General features: G+C 35.6%; 1 protein-coding gene and 1 long non-coding RNA gene across 7 annotated transcripts in view; one reads left to right on the plus strand and one right to left on the minus strand.

The window, feature by feature from the left end:
• The window catches only part of LOC119510264, a 40,115-nt gene that overhangs the window by 2,587 nt on the left and 14,148 nt on the right, over positions 1-23,380 (plus strand). Inside the window, exons 2-3 of the long non-coding RNA XR_005211859.1 lie at positions 8,712-8,774; positions 13,617-13,691. This is a non-coding gene — a long non-coding RNA (uncharacterized LOC119510264). The remainder of the gene's footprint in view (positions 1-8,711; positions 8,775-13,616; positions 13,692-23,380) is intronic.
• Positions 2,506-23,380, minus strand: part of SLF2 (SMC5-SMC6 complex localization factor 2) — a 48,961-nt gene continuing 28,086 nt past the window's right edge. For 4 of the 6 annotated variants that reach the window (XM_037804497.1, XM_037804496.1, XM_037804493.1 and 1 more), the window contains exons 12-20: positions 18,309-18,411; positions 16,054-16,230; positions 14,879-14,976; positions 14,237-14,324; positions 12,702-12,833; positions 12,197-12,274; positions 9,925-10,011; positions 7,933-8,001; positions 2,506-5,854 (exon numbers count right to left, since the gene is read on the minus strand). In XM_037804497.1, coding sequence (XP_037660425.1) covers positions 5,819-5,854; positions 7,933-8,001; positions 9,925-10,011; positions 12,197-12,274; positions 12,702-12,833; positions 14,237-14,324; positions 14,879-14,976; positions 16,054-16,230; positions 18,309-18,411 — 868 coding nt within the window. In that variant the 3' untranslated portion in view covers positions 2,506-5,818. The remainder of the gene's footprint in view (positions 5,855-7,932; positions 8,002-9,924; positions 10,012-12,196; positions 12,275-12,701; positions 12,834-14,236; positions 14,325-14,878; positions 14,977-16,053; positions 16,231-18,308; positions 18,412-23,380) is intronic. The other 2 variants (XM_037804495.1, XM_037804494.1) reach the window with 1 other exon arrangement.

Below are 23,380 nucleotides of genomic sequence, written 5' to 3' on the forward strand. Positions count from 1 at the left end.
TGTAGCAGGGATCCTGGGTGGAGGGGGCGGGTATGAACTGAAACTTGAGCAGTGTCCCAGAGGCAAGAGAACTTTGGCCTAGTCAAGGTCTTGTCCTGTTCCTGTTCACTGTGGCAGCATTTCTGTTCTTGCTTTGCCATCTCCACCTCTGGCTTGCCCAGCACTTTCCCTTTAGGTGGTATGATCTTTCTTTTGGCCTCATTTATAGCTGTGGTGCTTCTTCAGTAGGGACTGTCACCAGTACAATGCTGCAGTCTCACTGTACCTCAGAAGCCTGTTTTGCCTGTTAGGTTTTTCCTCCCAGCAGTTGTCTTGGAGTTAAACCCAAAGCTGGGCCTTCTGGTTTGCCCTCTCTTGACTCCAGCCTGGGGAATGGTTAGCAAGGAAAAGGGGTGTCAGGACATGTCCACAAATGCTGGAAAATCACCACCCACCATCCCTTTCTCAGCTTCAGCTGAGGTTTTTTTTTTTTTTTAAAGTCACAAATGGTTTACCAGCATAGACATCTGGACTTATGTGCCTCTGGAGCAACCTGTGTCAGAAGAAACAGAGCATTCACATACAATTTTAGGAGAATTGGTTTGCTCAGATATCATTAAACCTCAAAGTCCCCACTTTAGACCAATTTATATTGTCATCTAAGAGTTTTGAAGTAGGCTAAATAATAACAGCTAGCATTTATTGAGTTCTTGCTATGTGGCAGGCTCTGTGCTAAGCACTTTTCATGCATTATTTCATTTAGTTCTCAAAAATTATGAAGTAGCCACTGTTATTATTCCTTTTTACAGATAAAGAAACTAAGGCTCAGAGGGATTAAGTAATTTACCCAAGATCAGATGGCTGATACGGTGAATCAGGGATCTGAAGTCAGGTCCTTAACTAGTACAAAGCCAATGCCCTTAACTTGTAAGAGGCTGTGCTGCCTGCCACCCAGTAAGTGTTGTAACATCTCTGCTTCTGCCTGCACTGTTGCTCTCCCTCTCCCATCCCCACTGTTGAAGGAAAACACTTGCAGGTGTCGCAGTATCTCTACTGAGGCATCTGATAATGAGGACGCTGACTCCTTCTCTCTATGCTGCTCTCATTTACCACCTGAGCTTTCTCTTCTGATAGTGAAGAACCAGTTATTCCTTCTGATATAAAAGCATATTAACTTCTTTTATTATCAACATATTGGCTAAACTAATCTTAGAATGAAATAAGAGAACAATATTAATAAGTTAGAGATAAGTAATAATAATCTCTTCTAATTTTAGATTTTATATAAGTAAAAGTATGTTACATTGCTCTTATAGAAGTCATAGCTTATTAGAAGTATTTTCAGTAGTTTTGCAGACATTCAAGGCTAAGTCTCTGATAATGCTGTGGATACCTTCCTTTGATCTTGATTCACTGGTGGTTCACAACGGTAATCACAATGCATCATTTACCGCTTGTGGTTCAAATGTAAAAAGTAAACTTAATTAAGTGTACTCTAAATTTAAAAATGCCATAAATACTCTAAATCTCAGACAAGGGGGAGCTTTATGATCTCATGTCCAGCTGCCCCTGGAGGAGCAGGGGCTCCCAGGCTTGATAATGTATCAATTAACTTTTACATTGTCAACTTGTTCCTTTGACCTTAAGTGCTCCTTTAGTAAAAATGTGTTGAAGTTGAATTCTTGTCTTGAGTGCTCTTTACTTTTAAACTACTGTCTGTCTCTATACTCTTAATTGAGTGGGTGAAGCCCAATCTGACTGGATCACACCCTGATAAGGCTCAGGCCTTTTCTAATGGAGATCACAGGTTTGAGTGGTAAAGAGAAGACACAGGTGGTCCCCTGCTAAGCAGCATGTCAGCTGAGGGAAGTATGGGCATAGTTTTGAAACCTGAAGCCTCTGGCACCCATGCCTAGCCCCTTTATGAGCTCGTAAAAGGAGTTGCTCTGGTGGAGTCAGCCCACAGTCTCTGGCCCCAGGTGGCAAACCCAGAGTACTCTAGGGCTCTATCTGCCTTGCATGTTGGAGGTGGTACCCAGCCATGCCTCTGCACTGTGTGGCACTGCCTTTCTTGGCCCTGGACTCTAACAAAGGAGCCAGGTCAAGGGTATAGTCCTCTTTGCCAGTCCTCTTTGCCCAATAACAGAAATGTTTTAACCTGGGGACCAGAAGGTAAAATTCATGAGTTCTGTTTGTGTTGTTCACCACTGAATCCTCAGGGCCTGAGGGAGCCTAGCACATAGTAGGTACTGAGTTCTTGAATGAACCTAGTGAATGAGGTAACATAAGAATGAGATTACTAGATTCCTGGCTGCAAGGTATACAAAATTATCAATTGGGTTATAGAAATGTGAACTGTGTACAGCTCTGGCTTTGTTTTCCAGAAATAGGAGACTGGAGAATTGAAGGTAGGAGAAAGAAAGGAAGAAATTAGTTTAAAAATTATGGGATGGGGGCAGGGGAAGAAACAGGGCATTCCAGTTTCTTAACCACTCCTACTTCCAAACAAATATTACCAAACACATGTTCAAACTGAGAAAAGGCAGTTTTAATAACACACACATACATTCATAAGACTTTAAACAAGATGTAGTATAAAATCTCAAAAAAAAAAAAAAAAAAGAAGAAGAAGGAGGAGGAAAAGGAAATCTGCATTTTCCTGTAAGCTGCCTGTCTAAGAGCTGGTAGATTAACTGGCCAACAGGGCTGCCCAAGGGAAATAAACACACAGATAATAAGGTGTACCAACACTGTTCATGAGTAAGAAATAACCACAGATCATGCTAACTGCTCCACTGGCCCAGACACCTGTACCCTACTCTTGCCTCCTTAGAGACAAACCAGGACAGTCCTTCCCTAATTCTCTCAGTTGCTTTTTAGTGGGTCACCTCTTAATTTTTTTTTTCCTTTTAAATAAAAACTACTCAGTTTAAAGACTCCACATATTATTACTGGCCAGTCCCCACCAACTATACTTGTTTTGATAGAAATACACATGCAAATGCTCCAAAAGCCTGGATGACAACACGCCATTTTCTATCTTTTACATCTGAGGAGATTTTGTGAAGTCAAAAGCAAGCTACTACTTGCACTTTAAAACATAAACAAAAAGCCAAGCTTTCAAAAGGTGATAAAGGCACCACTGCCATCAGGAGATAGACAGAAAATGTACAAAGCTGGTACTGCTACATAGATGCATATGTCCATAGAGAGTCTCTTCACTTAACATGATATAACAAATAGAAATATATTTTCAGATAACAAGAAAAGCAGTTTCGAAAAGGCAAACAGTTACACACAAAAGCATAAACACAAGTACCTTAATTTTTGGCTTGCAATAGGGTAATAAGTTTGACATACTTATCCAGAAAATTAGATAAGGTGATTTTTGGCACAGTAATATCGCCAAACACACCACCACTCAGTGCAAGCTTTGTTTGCCAAGTCCCAAAAAAGTGGCCTGACATTTTTCTGTGCAATGAACATTTTCTCCCTCACTACCATCCCATTCACTGGGCAACAGAAGCGGGAGGGAGAAAAAGCATGGGACTCGAGGGAGAAGGAAATACTTGATGTGGGAAAAACCATGGACCACTGTGCTAAGAGAATAAAAAAATTTTTATGAGAACCCAAATGCAAGTACTGACTGGACTGAGACCTGGAGACTGGAGATATCTACCAGAGTCATATACAAGGGCCCAAACTGAAGTTTGGCCATTTTAAAGGGACAGATGAAGTATTTTTCTCTAATGGAGAAAGTCAATTAAAAATAGAGATTTTTAAATTGGAACTGTTAAATAAAAATGTATAAAAGTGGTTTTAAATCTGATGAGCAGTTATCTGTTGAAACTGCAATACAAAAGGGTCACTTAAAAAAAACCTGAATAACCCACTTGTTCCCATCAATGTACACAATTAAAAAATATTTACACACTATAATTACAAGCAATATAAGCAGTATTTTATACTTTGAGGTTTTGTACACTTTACACAATGCAAAATGAGAAAAATATGAACACTTATAAAATTACACACACAAATAATGTATCTACAATGTATTAAATTACAGAGAGTGAAAGCCCCCATTGTTGGGCAGATAGATGCCAGAGTTTCAAGCTTCTGTCAAATATAACTTTTTGTATCTATCTCTTTAACCATAAGTGGCATTCTGTAACAACACCCTTGAGAGGTAGTATCAAGATAATATTCTTACCAGTAAACTCAACACAGAATAAAACTTTTGCTGGTCTGACTCTTGGTATCTCATTTTGCCAGGGTTCTTGGGAACTGGATTTATTTAAGTCTCCCCTATAAAATCTCTAACTGCCCAATGCTTGACATGGACTCAAAAAGTTACTGATGCTGTTTTAAATGATAAATTTAAAATGCTTTTTATTCCTAAGCCTCCATTTAGTTTTAAAGAAAGTTACTTTCCAAAACTTATTTTCTCTTCCTTCAAACCATAAACATCAAGTCCAGTTCCCTTCCCTATACCATCTCAATGCCGCACCCCCCACCCCCCACCCCGCTCCATCTCGGGAAATAAGAGTACTTAGGAGAACAGTGTCACCCAAGTCAGTTAAAAAAAAAAAAAAAAGATGGCATTCTCTTTTAGGAAACAAACCACTCCAAAGGGACACTGTGTAATTAAAATAATTTTTCAGTTAGCTAATAGGAGTCTGTTACTACCAAAGGCCTCACTCAAAGTGCACTAGGGCTGAGACCAGCATGTGCACTTCTACTAACTCTCCACCATTTAAACCAAAGGATGGCTTTCCAGTGTTTATGAATTTAGAGCAGCTGTGGTTTTCAAGTGCAACAACTTCAAAATACAAGCACATGTGAGGGAGCACATGCATGTACCTGTGTGCACACACTCTCTCTCTCTCTCTCACACACACACGCATACACACACATATACACACACTATCCCAAAGACTAAAAACCATCCAGGTCTCTCCCAAGGTCATGTACTCATAGAAACAGTTTTTGGAAACCTGTCCATATCTTAAGCTTTTACAATACAGACTTCTGTATGGCTATAAAGAGCCAGAACTGTAAAATCTAACCAGTATTTTAAAAAATACATGCACTTAAAAGAAACCCAAAACAAATGGTGTACAAATGTTTCAGCATAAAAACAGAGTCACTACTCTACAGCTTAACCTCTTCCCCTTAAAAGGGATCTGATAATACACCAAAGTTCTGTTTCTCAATTGTTTTTTAAATGTATTTTAAAAACCTAACAGATTTATAATCTTGAATAGTGGAGGAAAATGCATGGATTGAAACCTCCCTGTGGTTTATAGGAGTTACAGAAGAGATTTATTCTTTTTGTTACTAAGCTTAGTTCTAAGATTTCCCTTTGCTTTAAAATAACCAAGAGGGAAAATTAAATCCAACTGGAAGTTGGTCTTGATTTCATGTCAAACCCCTCAGGTTGGTCTAAATCTTTTCTTACATATTTCCTGTGATTATTCAACTGCCACACATACTACCCCCCCAAAAAAAAGATAATTGACTTGTAATTTAACAAGAGGAGTTAACAGGATAGGCTAAACATGCAACTATAAAAGCTGCTTCCATCCCTCCCCTCTCTTTATAGGACTCTGCTCTGTTTGAAAGGCCAGTTGCCTCAACAATTAAGCATATCATGTTTCATTTCTGCTTCAGGAATGGCAATTTCTTCATTACCACCTTCATGTTAGATATTCAAGTGGCACACTTGCTGGACATTTTCTTAGCATTCCACTGGATTCTGTAGTAATCCTTTCTACCCATCTAGGAAAGGCTCTTGTTGAATTCTTCTTGTTTCAACTCTTTGCTGCAGCAACTTATTTTAAGAATCTGGTACCCAGAAGTCATGAAGCTGCCCCTAGAAAAGGGAAGGAGAAAACAATAAGATAAAGGAAAATTTAACCAGATTATAAATTAATTCTTACACAACTACTAATCATCAGACAATGGGCTTTGATAATAAATGTAGTAAACTCTTTACACTGTACATTTCTTTGAAAATTTATGGTAATCAGATTCAAGTTTCGCACTCTGTGGTCTAACAAAAAACAACTATCACTTAAGTATGGGATGTTTTTAATCACTACCACGTGCAATTGGAGAGTTATATTTAAGGAGATTAAGTAAAATGTCAAGCTGATTAATATAAAGTTTTGCTATTAAATTCTTTTCTGTTTTAATACCACATGAGCAAAGATGGCCAGCCTAAAAAATTTCTACTGAGGTTAGAAACTAAAACAACAAAACATTAGGTCAAGATGCACTTATCTTATGAAAGACACCAATCGCAAGAGTCAAAACGTCATAAAATAGTGAAATTGCTTTTCCTAGTTAAACTCTAATGTTCCTATTTTTGTATAAGATATAAGCAACTTCTAGACCCTTGCTACTCAACATATGGTCCCTGAACTAGCAGCACTGGCATCTATCTGAGAACCTGTTAAAAATGTAGACATCTTACGTCCCACTCCACAAGCTCCTATTTGATTCCTATTCACATGAAAATTTGAGAAGTCTCATTTTAGAACATTCAACATTAATTAGTTTGTAAACAAGCAGGATGCCAAACTTAATAGCAGGTATTAAAAAATGTTCGCTTAGGGCAATGGCTTCTTAGATATGACACCAAAATTACAAAAGAAAAAAATAGATAAATTGGACCTCATCAAAATTAAAAACTTTTGTGCTGCAAATGATACGATCAAGACACTGAAAAGAAAATCCATGAATGAGAGAGAATATCTGCAAATCATGTATCTAATAAGGGACTTGTCTCCAGAACATATGGAGCACTGTGATAACTCAAAAAAAAAAAAACAAAAACAAAAACAAAACTAACCCAGTTACAAAATGGGCAAAGGATCAGAAAAGACATTTCTCCAAAGAAGCTATCCAAATGGCTAAGAAGCACATGAAAAGCGGCTCAACTTCATAAGCAAATTAAAACCATAATGAATGAGATTCAACATTGCACCCACTACTATGGCTATAATAATAAAGACAATACAAGTGTTAGCAAGAATGTAGAGAATCAGAACCATCATATTGTTGGTGGAATGTAAAATGGTGCAGCCGCTCTGGAGAACAGATCAGCAGTCAAAATGTTTATCACAGTGTTACCATATGACCCAGCAATTCCACTCCTAGGTACATACTCAAGATATTCTCACTCAAAAGTTTTCATTTGAAAACATACGTCCACATACAAACTTGTATACAAATGTTCATAAAAGCATTCTTCATGATAGCCAAAAAGTGGCAACAACTCAAATGTTCATCATCTAATGAATGGATAAAATGTGATGTGATATATTCACAGTGTAATGTTATTCAGCAATAAAAAGGACATACATGCTACAACATGGATGACCCTTGAAAACACTATGCTAAGTAAAAGAACCCAGTCACAAAAGGCTAGGTAGTGTATAATTCCAATTATATGAAATGTCCAGAATTGGCAAATCTATACACATAGTAACTAGATTAGTGGTTGCCTAGGACAGGAGGTGGTGGTGGTGGATAGGGTATGGGGAGTGACTGCTAAAGGCTTTGAGATTTCTTTTTGGGTAATGAAAATAAAGTTAGACTGTAGAGATGGCTGTGTAACTGTGAATATACTAAAAACCACTGTATACTTTAAATGGGTGAAAATGTAATGGTATATAAATTGTATCTTGATAAAGCGGTTAAGAATGTTCCAGAATTGTTCCTCATGATATAACCCCCATTTGATGCAATATTACATTTTAAAATGGGCTCCAACCCTCTCAAGAAATAAACAAAAACTTCACACAAACCATGTATTATACTGGAGTTTTCAGTTTATCTTAAAATACTTAGAAACAAGTGTTCCATTATACTTTATTTCAAATAGTATGAAGTAGTACTATTTAGCAAACTATTAAGAATAAATAAAACCATTTAATAAAATGATACCTGAATAGGCCGACAGTTCTGGATTATTTCCTGCCATTTTCCATGTATCCTGGCAACCAAGTCTTTCACCTTAAAAATATTAAAAAAAAGGTAAAAAGGATCAGATCAAAATATCCTTACTTAAAATCAATTTAATTCTTGATACCAAAATTCTGATAGTTATGACAGGCCTTCACTCAACAACTCAATTTGATTTTTGTCAAGAATGAGAAAATAAGCTACTCATCTTTTGGAGTGGCTTTCAAATCCTAGTAATTAAGAAAATTTACCTTCATCACCATAATCTAGAATACTGAATGCTTAGGACTTCATTTTCCCATTAGTTACTAAAGGTCGCCCAGAAAAAAATATTCCCTGCCTTCAAGGAACTTACTTTTTCAATGTGCTAACTTGAACACTCAGAGAAAGAAGCTGAATGGTGGTCTGTGTTACAGGTCCCAAGGTTTTGGCTGTTCCCTGCCTTCCCAGCCTCATTTGAAAGACTCAAGGCCACAATAAATGTCATATGTTCCTTTCTACATTACCAGAGGTTCCAAAATTCAGTTATTCCTCTCCAGGTTTCTGAAAAGTATGATGCATTCTTTTTAAATACTTGGGATATTCCTACATTTGGCATTTTAGCAAGCCACTGTGCAAAACTCAAACTTTCCCACAACTCTAGGTATTCTCAATTAGCTCTTGCACATAACTGCTTGAGAAAAATGACTTAAACAAGTAATTTTATAGCTGCTTTAAGTGTATAAAGTGAATTGCAAACTCTGCTTTTCTTTTCTATCTAGAGTTCAGCAGATTCAGTTTCTCCAAGACACCTGCCACCTTTTCTATTAGAGGATTTTGGAGAGGTATGCAATTCATCCATTTCAGCAGGACCACCCCCTGAAGCAATTTCAATAGAACATGGTATCACTCTCCACTCTAAGTAAGAGGAGCTTTGGCACCAACCTGTGCCTGGACCTCGGCTTTAAGAAACAAAAGCCTTGGGTGGTCCCCTTTTAGCTCATGTCTGTCAGCAGTAGCTGCTTCCACTAACTGGGCCAGTAACTCCAGTCAGCATTCAAAAAAATGTATCTCTGAAACTATGGTTTCCTCTCTGAGGTGATGAACTATCCTGAAATATAGCTTATTTGTTGTTCATTATTTTATTTAACTTAAATTTACTAAAATACATATAGATACTGAATCCAAATGGGCATTGTTCCAATGATTAACCTTTTTCAGCTAATTAATATAAGATATAAAGTTACAAAGTTCCGACTTCACAGTTAGTGACTATCCAAACACAAGAAGCAAAAAAGAGTCAGCCTTATATTACGAAAGCTAAAAGATGATGTATATTTAGAAGAAAAAAAAAATTTTTTTTAAATATTGTCTGATTTTATGTTTCAGGGAAAAAATCATTTTCTACTGTCTTTGAAACTTTAAGAAAAAAAGCTTGCAAGCTATTTGCTAACTCATTTCTATCCTAGAGTTCAGCCTGGGTGATGTAGTACCCAGAAAGTTGAAGAATTCTTCCTTTAACACATTCTCTAATGGAATATTTAAAGAATAAAAGCTAACCTGTTTTTTTTCTCTATGAACAAAACAACTTTTTAACCATCATAAAGTTTCATAACTGCTTTTTTATAATTTATATACTTAAACAATGCTTCAATCTTTGAAGCTAACTTAGGCATAAGGCCTTAATTTGTACAGTGAGAAAATACTAACAAGTTTCATTAGTACTGGATGAATTCTTTTTCATCTTGAGTACCAGCAGTTTCAGAATTCAGAAAGCACAGTAAAATGAAAAGTGTATCTGCTTTAATATTTTTCTTTTCACTCTCAGTCTAGCTACAGACACTTAGCAGAAACTGATTTCCATTATTAAAGAAGAAACATGTTTCTAAACTTGTATGTTCTTTTTAAAAGAGAGGCTTATTTGCTTCTCATTCTCAAATATTTATGTAACCAAGGTTAAACAAAAAACAATACATAAGAAAAAAACACATTTACCTTAGTTCTATAAAAAAGTCTTGCATCTTCCCTAATATCACACTTAACATGCTTTTCCAAAGCTCCACAGAGTAGCACTAAGTGTTTCTGTGCAAAACAAACACAGGGGATGAAAACAACTTTGAAGCATTACAAATGAACAATGAAGAGATTATGAAGTCAGAACATCTAACAATCATTTAAAAAATCTATCATTCCCCAGTTAGCAATTTCTGACATTAATCACCCAACACAATAGCAGTTGTATTAGAGAAAGTAGTTATTGCCAAGACAATAAGACTATTATGGCTTACTGCTAGTTAACTGAGAAAATATGCTAAAAAATAAAAAGTTGTTTTGCTATATATTAAGGCATATTAATGGAAACTTAATCCTAGAGCTCAGAGTGGGTGTTGTAGTGCCCAGAAATGTGAAGAGTCCTTCCTTTAACACATTTTTTAGTGGAATATTCAAAGAATAACAATGGACCTATTTTTTCTTTATGAACAAAACAAGCTTTATTCATACTGAGTTCCTTGAGAAATTGTCTTAAGTTTTAGAATTTTATAGTATAAAACAGCCACTCTCATACATAGTTTGTGAGAATATAAATGGACACATTTGGGGAGGGAAATGTGGTATTAGCTATTTTTAAACAATTAAAATTTGAAATATTTAAAAATTTTGACCTAGAAATTCTACTTCAAGAATTCTCTCAAAGACGAAATGGTTTCAGTGGCTGAGAGATTCCAAATGGAGTCGAGAGGTCACTCTGGTGGACATTCTTATGTACTATATAGATAACATCTCTTAGGCTTTAATGTATTGGAATAGCTTTAAGTAAATAGCTGAAACTACCAAACTCCAACCTAGCAGTCTGGACTCCTGAAGATAATTATACAATAATGTAGATTACAAGGGGTGACAGTGTGATTGTGAAGACCTTGTGGATCACACCCCCTTTATCTAGTGTATGGATGAGTGGAGGAATGGGGATAAAAACTAAAGGACAAATGGGGTGGGATGGGGGGATGATTTGGGTGTTTTTTTTCACTTTTATGTTTTATTCTTGTTCTGGTTCTTTCTGATGTAAGGAAAATGTTCAGAGATAGATTGTGGTGACGAACGCATAACTATGTTATCATACTGTGGACAGTGGATTGTATATCATGGATGACTGTATGGTGTGTGAATGTATTTCAATAAAACTGAATTTAATAAAAAAAAAGAATTCTCTCAAATTACAAAAAATGTAATGTTTCTTAATAAAAGGTCTGAAAAACTATAGTTAGTAAGTAATTAGGTATAAGTGTTACTATCTTAAAGTGAAGAAAAAAAGACAAGTCGCAAATAATATGAATAGTATGACTCCATTTTTGTTAAAATAATTGTTAGTACATGCATAAATTCTGGAGAAATTAATAGGAGGGCAATGGATTATATGAGCATTTTAATTTCCACTTCATATGGTTTTATAATAATTGAATTTTAAAATAATAATCATTGATTGTTTTTTAGCCAGAAAATAAAATTAAAGACAAATGGGAAATCCTATGTTGTATATATGTTACTGCAATTTAAAAGAAAAAAATTAAAAAACAGCATTAAGACCATATAAGAACATTACAGACAGATAACTATATTAGGTTCCAATCAGGAGAACAAACATAGTTCTATGTACAATAGCATTTTAAGAAGTCTTATGTCCTTTCTATCATGCCTAGGAGATACTAAGTTTTAAAATAGGGGTTGAAACAGCTAAGATGAGAAACAAAAGAAAGTAAACAAGAACTTTCCCAGAAATATGGATCATGGTAGTATGGAAAGCACACAGTAACTCAAAATTAAAATCTTAGTATAGAGAAATAATTTAGAAATGCATTTTTGAAGCAGCCTCAACTTACCATCAATTAAAAAATTTTTTTAAGCCATTAACTTAATTTTGAAGGGAAATGTTATCTCTAAAGAAAAAAGAAGTGGAGTAGAAGATGGGAAGACACCAGCTAAGTGCTGGTCCATTTGGTATTTGGTGACCTCTTGGAATCTTTTGAATATATTACCTTGCTGTCAAGTTATGATGGTTGAGCTCCATTCCAACAAACAGAACTAACATTTGCCAACAAATAATTCTTATCAGTATGATATAGCTGCAAGGTTATTACTACACTATGTCTAACATACACTGAGAATTCTACGGCAAAACCAAAGTTAACTTTTATTAAGGTTTCTCCTATATAAAACATGTTCATTCATTCCATCAATAGTGATACCTATTTTAATAAAAACTACCTACCCGTTGTCCAGAAGAAAAAGAATGAGAACAACTAACTTCACCGACTAAATGAAGAAGAATGTAGGTCAGATAATATGCCTATTAGAGAAATAAATAAAATTAACACCTATGAATTAGCTAAAATAGATGTCATCTCCAGTTTACAAATTAGGAAAGTTACTCAGGAAGGATAAACAATTTGCTAAAGTTAACCCATTGATAAGTAGGGAAAAGCCAAGAATTTAAGCTAGACTTGTGATTTTTACCACCTCGTTACTGCCCTAATAAAGAGTTGCAAAAAATACTCCCAGCATTAAATTACCAATGACCATCCTTTTACTTAAATTCTCAACAATCAAGTAAACTAAGAATTTCATGATAGCAGTTAGTAAAAAATATCAGTCACTTTATAATCAAGTTTGCTAGAATGCAGTCTCTAAATTCAGAAATGCCTATGCATGTATGGTAAGAAAATTAGCATCAGTTATGCTTTATGTACTCTTTGAGATCTTCTAGCCCTAGATACCTGCTTTTCAAGTTCCAAATGAAGACTGTCATCAATAGTGCAGTCTGGTTCTTCAGCCCTTTTCTTCAAGACCATTTTCTTCAGCAACTCTGAAGGTTTCATTTGCACAAGATAGTGATGAAGGAGTGATATCTATCAAAAGAAAGGAAGAGGAGACAACCAACCAACACTGTTGTTTTCTCAGGTTACTTTTTCAGTGCCATCTATTCATTTTGCCTTCCCAAACTCTGCCCCTTTAGCTTTCCTATAGTTCAATGATATTCAATTCTTCTTTATTTAAAAGTACTCAAATGCTTAAAAGGGATTTTAAATTCAAGATTCAGGGCTTGTAATTTAGGGTAAAAGCTTAAGGAGGAGACCAAATACCACTACAATAGAGGTCACAGGGGATACTTTCTCTGTGAAGTATTTGGAAGCCAGCAAAGTTTAATCTCTCTATGGGGTATAAGTCATTCAATTCTGAAAAGGAGCACTGCAAGAGGTTGGGGAAAAATAACACACAACTAGACTGTGTAATTTGAATATCAATTACTAAGTCTGAGGGTTAATTATTCACGTTGTTCTACTCTACATGGGCAAAAAAGGAAAAGGTAACAGGACAAACAAAAATTTGGAGGCAGATGGTGGAACTTCTATCTCTGGTTCTTTCAATGGCAGTAAATATCACTCAAGGGTATGAGAACTATCTGTTAATTACCCTGGTGGCTCAGAAGTGGTCATATTTGGAGTCAAATCTGCCTTAACTCTTCTGAAAAAGAAACAAGTCATACTCATCTCTGTCCCCTCAGCACCTTTGCATACTTCAACCACTGTTTTTACTAAACTATACCACAAAGGTTGGTTTATTTTGTTTCAACCACTAGATTGGTTTTAAGGGCTACATCTAATAATTTTATTTATTTTTTTAATCCCTAGGACTTAACAGAGTACTTTTTATTGAACTGCAATTCAAACAAGAAGAACACAGGGACATCCAGATCAGGTACTATGGTGAGTTTTCAAATCCAACTATGGGTAGCCCCATTAGTGCTGTCAGTGTTTGTAAAAAGCCTTCAGAACTTTTCTCTTGGAGTCAAGCTCACAGGAGATGTTTATATACTCTTATATATACATGAGATATTCACTACTGAACAGTACTAGAGGGCAACCATGTTTAAGTTCCAAGATTTAAAAAGGCTATTTAATATTAAAACAGGTACAAGATACAAACAAGGTACAAAAGTTCTGCAATTTCTAACCTTGTGATAAACTACTAACCTTGATAAATTGAACTAATTCAACAAATAATGTCATTTTATATTTATATATAGCACATTATGATCTTCCCAGCAGTTTTTATACATTAATTCATTTGACTATCCACAACTGTCCTATGTGACAGAGAGTGTGATAGTACCATGTTAAAGATTACACAAATAGTATCCTGTTTCAGAGCTGAGATTCAACCCCAGGACTTTTGACTTAGGATCCATCAGTTTTTGCTATACATTACTAACTCCCCCATTTATTAAAAGAAAACAAAAATGTATTTATACCTGTAGATTATTGGCATTAGGGACATCTTCATGATTTTCATCCAAGAGCTTTGAAATAATCACTAGACTGAGGCACTCTCTCAGTTGCCTAGAATTAGAATTTAAAAGTATTTAAAATGTGTTTAATTAATACTGTTTGAGAAGCAAATGAATGAGCCAACAGGAGTTCTTCTAGTTCCTCTAACTGGAAACACAATGTTTCAAGAGAAGCCTGTATAAGAATGTACCAGCTTTAATAGAACACACAAAAAATTCATGTAAATTATTTGCACATAAAGTTAACAGTTGCCTGTAGCTCAGGCAAATCATTAAAAGCCTTCATCTTTGACTCTGTTGATTTACTGCTAGAAAAATCTATTTTATTGCTGGAATTTCTTTTTTACTAAAGTAAAAGCATGCTAGTTCACTTACTTTCTTGGTATGTGTCATCTATATTGTTATCACATAAGCTAAAAATAAATCAAGATGATTACACAATGACCTGAGTTAAGTATCAGAGTCAGGCTATCAAAGCCTTTTCCCCAATTGAATATGAAAAAAGGACTCATGAAGGAATGATGAATGAAAATAAAGGACCCCAAAGCATTTCATTAACGTAAACATTATAAAAATTCTTTATGTTTAATTCTCACTTTTCAATACCTTCCACGAGATGTCCAATTAGGGACCAGCTGTACCAACCACAGAAGGTTGTGGGGATGACTGGAGAGCTCATTTATGGCTAGACAGAGTTCAGGCACCTGAAAACAAACAGCAAACAAGATTTCTTTTCAAGCAGGTCAGCAGAATCAAATATCTAACAGATAATCCACATCACTTCTTGCCCTAATAGGAGCACTACTGTGAAAAAGAGCACTAATTTTTATAAACAGCAATGGAGTCTAGAATCTGATAAAACATACACAGTAAACAGATTCAATTTATCTTAAACTCTAAAAGAGACCGAACAGATGTATTTATCAGAATTTCACTAGGCTCTCACGTTTTGTGCTACATCATATCTATAGCTATAGTTAAATAGCCCTTCTTGGAAGAATAAAGTGATCTAAATACAAATAACAGTTTCCTAATCTGTATGAGAGTTGCATAAGATCAGATATGTTTCTGAGCTAAGATTTCTTGCATTTTTAGGAATCCTCAATTATTTCAGTATTTTTAAAAACCTAATAGATTTGCTTCAAAATAATCTAATGAGTAGGAGAAGGTTCAAGTACGGGGTGAGGGGTAACAGATGAGTGAGACTAACCATGTCTTGATAAATGTTAAAGCTGGGTGATGGATAACTAGGGGTTCATTTTACTCTTCTCTCAACTTCTGCATAGGTTTGAAATTTCCCACCAAAATAAGGCTGAAAATACAATTTTTAAAAAGGTCTAAAAAATTATACATATTTACCCTCAATATAGCTACAGAAGTTCAATTCAAATTCTTATTGTATGAATGACTCATTGCATAATTCCATGTAGGAGCCTGTTCAAATGTCACTTCAGAAAGGCCTTCCCTGATTGTCTCATCTGAAATAGTATAGCATCCCTGCCACTCTATCCATGTCCTGCTTTATTTTTCTTCGTAGAACATATTCAACCTGACTTATTATAATAAATCCCCAATAAACACATTTTTCTTGAATGAATAGCTTCCATTTTAGAAAAGACTCAGTTATCATGAATTTAAATAATACAGCACCAGCAAATACACTTCCTTCCTTGTTTTTCATTAGCCAAAGAACTTAACTGAACTTAGGAACAGTATTAATTCTGAATGCACTATGAAAGTCAAAATGTGATGCCACAGCCACTGGAGATTTGTGACATTACCTTTGTGTTCCAATCTCTGATGTTTTTCATTAGGTTTATCAGGAGGCTTTGAAAGTCCACTAGAGGAATCTGTTTCAGCTGTTTTTCCAAACTCATTTTAAACAACATTAAAGTCAGCAACATTATTTCATGATCCAGGTAACCTTCTGGATGTATAGACGTACATAAGCCTAGAAACTTGGACACAAATGGACACACAGAACAACCCGAGATACATTTTACTTGAAGGTTTTTAATTATTTAAACTTTTGGACAAAAGATGGAAAGAGAGCTATATATACACATAAAACTTCAGATGTCTAGAGAAAAGAAGGCAAGAAATATAATCATGTTAATAATTGAATTAGGTGATAAGTATTTTCTTCTCCATTTTCCATCTTCAAGATTCTCTTGAAGGGTTTAGTAATACTGATTTGGCTCAGTCATTAAAAATGTTTTCAAACTGTTAACAATTCTGTCTCAGTAGCATTTCCGTTTAAGATAGGTCAAAATCCTCTATTTTAAAATACCTCAAGTGTACAAGTCTGAGCATCACTAGATTATATCGTAAGTAATATTTTTTCCTTATAAACCCTAATTCTAAAAATGCATTAGTCTCAATTAGTTTTGGTATATTATAATCAAACTGTTGAATGCCAAAGATAAAGAGAGAATTGTGAAAGTCACAGAGGGAAGCAACACGTCATGTGTAAGGAAGCTTCAATTAGATTAAGTGCTAATCTGTTATCGGAAACCACAGAGGACAGAAGGCAATGGGATGGCATATTAAAGTGTGGAAAGCAAAAAAAATTGCCAATCAAGAATTCTGTATCTGGAAAAACTGTCATTCAAAAATGAGGAAGAGATTAAGATATTCCTAGATAAACAAAAGCTGAGGGACTTTGTCACTACTAGAGCGGTCCTACCAGAGACTCTAAAGGGAGTTCCGCAGGATGAAAAGTAAAGGACACTAGGTAATAGATCAAAGCTGCATGAAGAAACAAAGCTCTCTGATAACGACATGGGTAAATATAGTGGCCAGAAATATTGTATTTTTGGTTTGTAACTCCACTTTTTATTTCCTACAGAATCTAAAATGCAAATGCATAAAATATAATGATAAATTAATGATTTTGGACACATTTATAAATATGTAATTTTAACAAGAACCACATAAAGGTGGGGGGGACAGAGGGATACAGGAACATGCTGTGTGAATATTACTGAAGTTAAGTTGGTATCAAAGCAAACAAGATTCTTATATACTTAGTATGTTAAATTTAAGCCCCTTTGTAACCCCAAAGAAAATATCAGAGAATATGCAAATTAAGAGACAGAAAGAAGAGTACAGGTTATCAGGGGTGGGGCACAGGGGCCATGTGGAATTAATGCGTAATGGGTATATGGTTTCTGTTTATAGTGTGAAGGGAAAGTTCTAGTAATGGATAGCGGTGAGAGTACCACAACTTTGTGAATGTGATTAATCCTACTTAATGGTATCCTTGGGAGGGGTTGGGAAGGTATATGTTTCCACAATTAAAAAAAAATAGAAAAAAGAACGAGCAACTATAGAGACAATGATAATTAAAGGCAACACATGATCCTGGATGGGATCTAAGAATGTGGGAGAAAGGTTCCAAAGGATATTATTGGGACATACGAAAAATGGAATATAGAATACAAGTTTTATATCAATGTTAAATTTATTGAACTTGATAACTGCACTTAAGGTGGTTACATAAATGAATACTTTTGTTCTTAGAAAATGTACATGGAAGCATTATGTGTTCAAGGAGTATGATGTATGCAACTGCTCTTGAATATGCAGAAAATACATAGACATAGATAGAGACTGGATTGATAGAATGATATGGCAAATGTAAAATGTTAAAACTGGTGGATCTCAGTGTCTGGCGGGGTTAGGAGTCTGTTGGAATTCTCTGTATGGCATGTGCATTAATTTTCACCACTATCCTGTTAAGTTTAAAATTATTTCAAAATAAAGTGTTTTAAAGGGAAAAAAAAAACGCTTTTTGGTAAAGGTATCCCTCTATTTAATTACATATTCCTGACCTACAGTTCCCTTTCACTTCTAATATTAAAATAAAAATACAAACAACAAAACATTCTTTAATTCAAAGATTATTCTTAAGAAACTTCAAAGACTGGAAATCAACTAAAAGGATATTAATGATTTTTTTTTTAAACCATTAACCATACAATTAAATGCTTTCAATACTGTGCTAGAAGGACAGTCAAAAAAAGCTTTTTCCTACCTTAACCACATTTAGAATGTTAGTTTCAGGAAGAGCTGAAAAAATTGGCTTGCAAGATGAGTCTTCACTTCCTTTTCCCCTTGATGTCATCTGTGTTTCAGAACTATTGAAGAGTAAGGAAAAAAAAAAAAAGTGAATAAAGCAATGTGAAATTAGGTGCAAAGTAATTACTCATTTTAAGAAATACTGAACAGCTACTTTTTAAAAAGTAAATTTTAATGAAGTATAATTTACACTCAATAATTTACATATATTTCATACATTTTTAAGTTCTTATAAATGTATAAACTGGTGTTACCACCACTGAAATCAATAAATAGAACATTTCCATCATCCCTAAAAGTTCCTTCATGCCAGATCCAAGTCAACCTCCCATCCCCCACTCTAGGCATACACTGATCTGATTTCAATTCCTATGCAAAAATTTTCTCTTGAATAGCTACTTTTTTCCTACATTTTTTTATTGTGAAACATCACATATATACAGAAAAGTGAAAAATTTCAAAGTACGATTTAACAAGTAGTTACACAGCAAATTTAAAAAATGTTATGGATTACAGTTCCATAGTTTCAGTTATTTCCTTATTGTGAAATATAACATATATACAGAAAGGTGTAACTCTCAAAGTACAACTCAATGAGTAGCTACAGAGCAAATTTCAAAGAATGTTATGGGTTACAGTTCCACCATTTCAGTTAGTTCCTTCTAACTATTCTAATATCTTAGTATCTAAAAAACATATATTTATATAAAGATTCAGTATTCGTAATCCTTTGTTAAATCCTATCTTGTCTGTTGCTACCCCTTCTTCTCTTTTAATCACTTTCTCAATCTTCAGGGATGTCTAGGGTTCCAATATGAACCCTACTTGTTCATATTGAAAAGGAGTGTCAACATTATGTGGAAGGGAGCTGCTTCTGGTTGACTGATCAGCTACTTTTTACGAGGTGCTATCCTTGTTGGTCTTGGTGTCAGCTACGTAGAAGGTAGTTCTGATTCAAAGAGCTCATAATATACTATTTAAAAGCCTTATCACAAGTGGCCTAAAGAACCAATTCTTATCACCCCAGTTCTGGATGAGATAATTAGTGAAGGTTAATGGAAGAAGAGATACATGAACTCAGCCATCAAAAAGGAAAAAGTATTTATATTCTTGTACAGTTTTTTGAAAAAAATTATATATTTATATGATTAAAAAAAATTAAAAGGTATCAAGGAGTATACTGTGAAGGATTTCCCTGCTAGCCCTGTCCTTCAACCACTTATTTCCCCTCCCCACAATCACTGCTAGTTTCAGTCCATCCTTCCACAGGCATTTTATGCCTATACAAACAAATATGAATATACATCCCTCCTTTTACACAGATGGTAGCATACTATATACCTTTCGTATGTATCTTGTTTCATTTAATAATGTATCTTGGAGATACTTCCATAACTATATGGGAGGAACTTTCTTATTTTTTAAAATAACTGCTTAGGAATCCTCTGTGGCCCTTTTTAACTGTATAACTTTGAATAAGTTACTTAACCTTTTTGTGCCTATCTCATCTGTAAAATGGGAATGAAAATAATACCTAATAGCTATAGTGACTAATAAGTAAGGTACTATATGTTAAGCCTTTAGAATGGTGCCTGCACATAGTATGCAGTATATAAGTGTTAGTGGTTATGATAATTATTATTAACGTACCATGATTTATTTAACCAGTCCCCTAGAGATGGACTCTCTTTTGCTCTTATAAATGATTCAACAAATGAGATAAAAGTAATATTCTGGTGGGTAGACACTGAGGATGGAAGTGAGGGGATCAGCATAAGGAAGAGTCAATGCAACACGGACAATGAGGAGGAACAGAAGATAGATCAGTTTGGTCAGAACAAAAGGAAGAGAGTAGAATGGAAAATAGATCGGAGTCAAATTGTAGAGTCTTGAATATGAGGGGTAAAGGCAAGGATAGGAGAGAAAGAAGTTCAAGGCTGTACTTTCATAAAAGGAATCCTCCATCAGTGAAAAGAATAAATATCTTAGAGTTGGAAGGATCCTGGGATAAAAGAGCATTTTGTCAGACATGAAAGGAGCACCTGAATTATACACACTGGGAATGAAAAGGAAGGAAGAACTGTTGTTGAAACAGGCATTTCCATATACTTCACTCATTCCTTCACCAGCTCATTCTTGCTCGCCTGTGCTCACTTTTGCCCACTATACAGCAATAGTGATTATAGCCACCACCTCCCTGCTCCAGTCCCTAAACTGACTGAGAAAACTCTTCAATTGGTAACTGAAGAAAATTTTATTTTGCTAAATGGTATTTGCATTTATTATGTATCTTAATGTAATCACCATGTATATCATTATTTCCATTTCAGTACATGCTCCCGGCAGTGAAGAAAGAAAAATTAATTCTAATATTGTTACATACAACATGCGAAATTACTACCTATCAGTGAGTTCACAAAATGTTAAATGATAAAGTAGTTGGGTATTTAAAATAGATTATACAGAAATCTGTGGTAAATTTTTAAATATTAGTGTTTAAGAGTACTTTAGTAATATTTGGGGGAAATGGCTAGGGTTTTGGATAGGTTGGGGAAGCATTATTTTTCCTATTTAAAATGATAGAATACCTCAAACGATCTGAAAATTTGTTACCCAACATATTTCCAGATACAGATTACACCTGAGTAACAAGGGATCCTATGTTAGCTGGAAAGAGAAAAGTGGGGTTTCAGAGATACCAAGTTCTAAGAATTTACAATTTTCTCTAGTTGAAATTGAGTATATTCTCATACTGCTTAAAACCCAATCTTAGTTCCTTTTCTGTGATCAGTCTGTTCATTTCCTTTGCCCACGTTTTTAATAGGCATTGCTCTTTTTCTTATTGTTTTGAAATTTAAGACTTTGTGACCAGTTATATACATATACATATGTGTGTGTGTATATATATATATATACATATATGAGCATTTTTCCATTTTGAGGTTTTTCTTTTGACTTAGTTTATATTTATTGCTATGCAGATTTTTTTATCTATAAGTTTGAAGTATGGATCTGAAATTCTTCTCCAGAGGGCTGCCCAGTTATCACAATATGTAGATACTCCATAGCCTACTTTCTTCTTATTTTGAAATACCTTTATTATACCTATACGTGTTCAGTTCTGATTTGGACCTCTTTATTTTGTTCCACTGATGGAGACTTGTATCCTTCCACTTGTACCACACTGTTATAACATTTGCTGAGATCAGTCCTTGTGACTCTTTTTCTCAAAACTTTTATAGCTGTTCTGGCTTATTTTTTTGTATATGAACTTTAGAATCAATCGTATAGTCCCAACTATTCCCCCACACCCCAATCCTTGGCATTTCTTGTCAGGCTCTTATTAAATTTATAGTTTACCTTAGGGAATTCTAATATATTTATGATGTTGAATTTTTCTATTTGAAAGCATGGCATACTTTTCCATTTGTTAAGGTCTTTTTTGTCCTTTAGTAGTAATGTCTTACGTAAGTATATATACATAATATGTAGCATATATATATATGTTTCTAATTAAGTTTATTCATAGGTATTTCTTATTTTTTTCTTGCTATTATAAATTGAATCTTTTCTTCCAGTGTCTCTTAACCAGCTACAGTTCACATATCTGAAGGTCACTGATTTTTCTTTTTGTACCCAGGCACTCTTAACAAATTCTCCCATTTGTCATAGTTCTTCAGTTATTTCTTGGGTTTTTATGTATACATTAAATCACTTCTGCAAATAAAACCTTTATACTAACCCTTTCCCAATTTTTATATCTCTTAGTTTTTTCTCTTGTCTAACTGCTTTGGTCAGTTCTTCCAAAATAATGTTAAATAACATTGGTGGTATTGGATACTCAATTTTTTTATTTTTATGGGAATGTCTCTATTATTTTCTTGTTAAAACACGATGAAGAATTTTATATTAAGACAGATGTTAAAAATGAATCAAAGGGAGAACCTAAGATGGCGGCTAGGTGAGACAGGGCAAAAAACACCTCCATGAAAAATACCAGATAAAAACCAGAAAGTGACCCAGAACACCACTTCCAGTGATGCACCAGCTGGACAAGGTCTGCTAAAACCACAGGGACCATGCACTTGGTGAAACTGGGAGTCTGCATTCTGAAATGAGTGAGTAAGCTGGCTGAAAGTCCTGCGGCCACACTGCAGTATGGGGAAACTGCGGGTTGGCATTTGGAAACGGACTAGTTCTTTTTGGGAAAAAAAAACAAAAAACCCGGGAGCAGCTGCAGATACGGCAGTGAAAACCACACAGCGAAGCACTGCAGGAGCAGGCTGTAGCCAACGCCTCGGTGTCTGGTGTGGAGGATAGCCCTCCTCACACCCGCTGCTGATTGTCTTGGAGACAGAGGGACAGAGGACAGAGCCAAAAGGAGAAAGAAATTGCGCCCCCAGCAGCTGGCTTCCTGGCATGCGGGTGACACTCCTGCCTGGGACCAGACCCATAGCCCAGAGCCACGCCAGGAAACCCAGTCTGACGGGGAGTGTATCCCACGGCACCGCGCACACGCCAAAATATCGGCCGTGGCCTTGGGTGCAACCACAGCTAGTTGTCCCGGAGCTGGGAAGGCGGAGCTGTGCGAAAAGGGTGGGGCGGGAGTTGAGATGCCCCATTCAGCCATTTTTGCATCAGGCTGGGAGCGCCCTGGCAGCCCGGGGCTTTCCTTGAGGGAAGGTGTGCACTTGTGACGTAGCACGGCCTTCACTCAGCAGAGGTCCTGGAAGATCACACCTGAGAAGGGGGGGCCTGCTCGGAAAACCCAGGGACCCTACATCAATGCCGGGGACTTGTGGGTCAGTGGCAGAGAAAATCTGTGGCAAGACTGAAATGAAGGCTTAGACTCTTGCAACAGCCTTGAATCTCCGGGAACACCTGGGAGGTTTGAATATTAAAGCTGCCCTGCCACCCTAACCACCCAGACACAAGCCCCACATTCAGGGCAGTCAGCACCAAAAACACACCCAAACTTGGTGCACCAATTGGACCCCACAAGAACCAGATCCCCACACACCACAAAGA

This window comes from Choloepus didactylus, chromosome 15, assembly GCF_015220235.1.
Source record: "Choloepus didactylus isolate mChoDid1 chromosome 15, mChoDid1.pri, whole genome shotgun sequence".
NCBI lineage: Eukaryota > Metazoa > Chordata > Mammalia > Pilosa > Megalonychidae > Choloepus > Choloepus didactylus.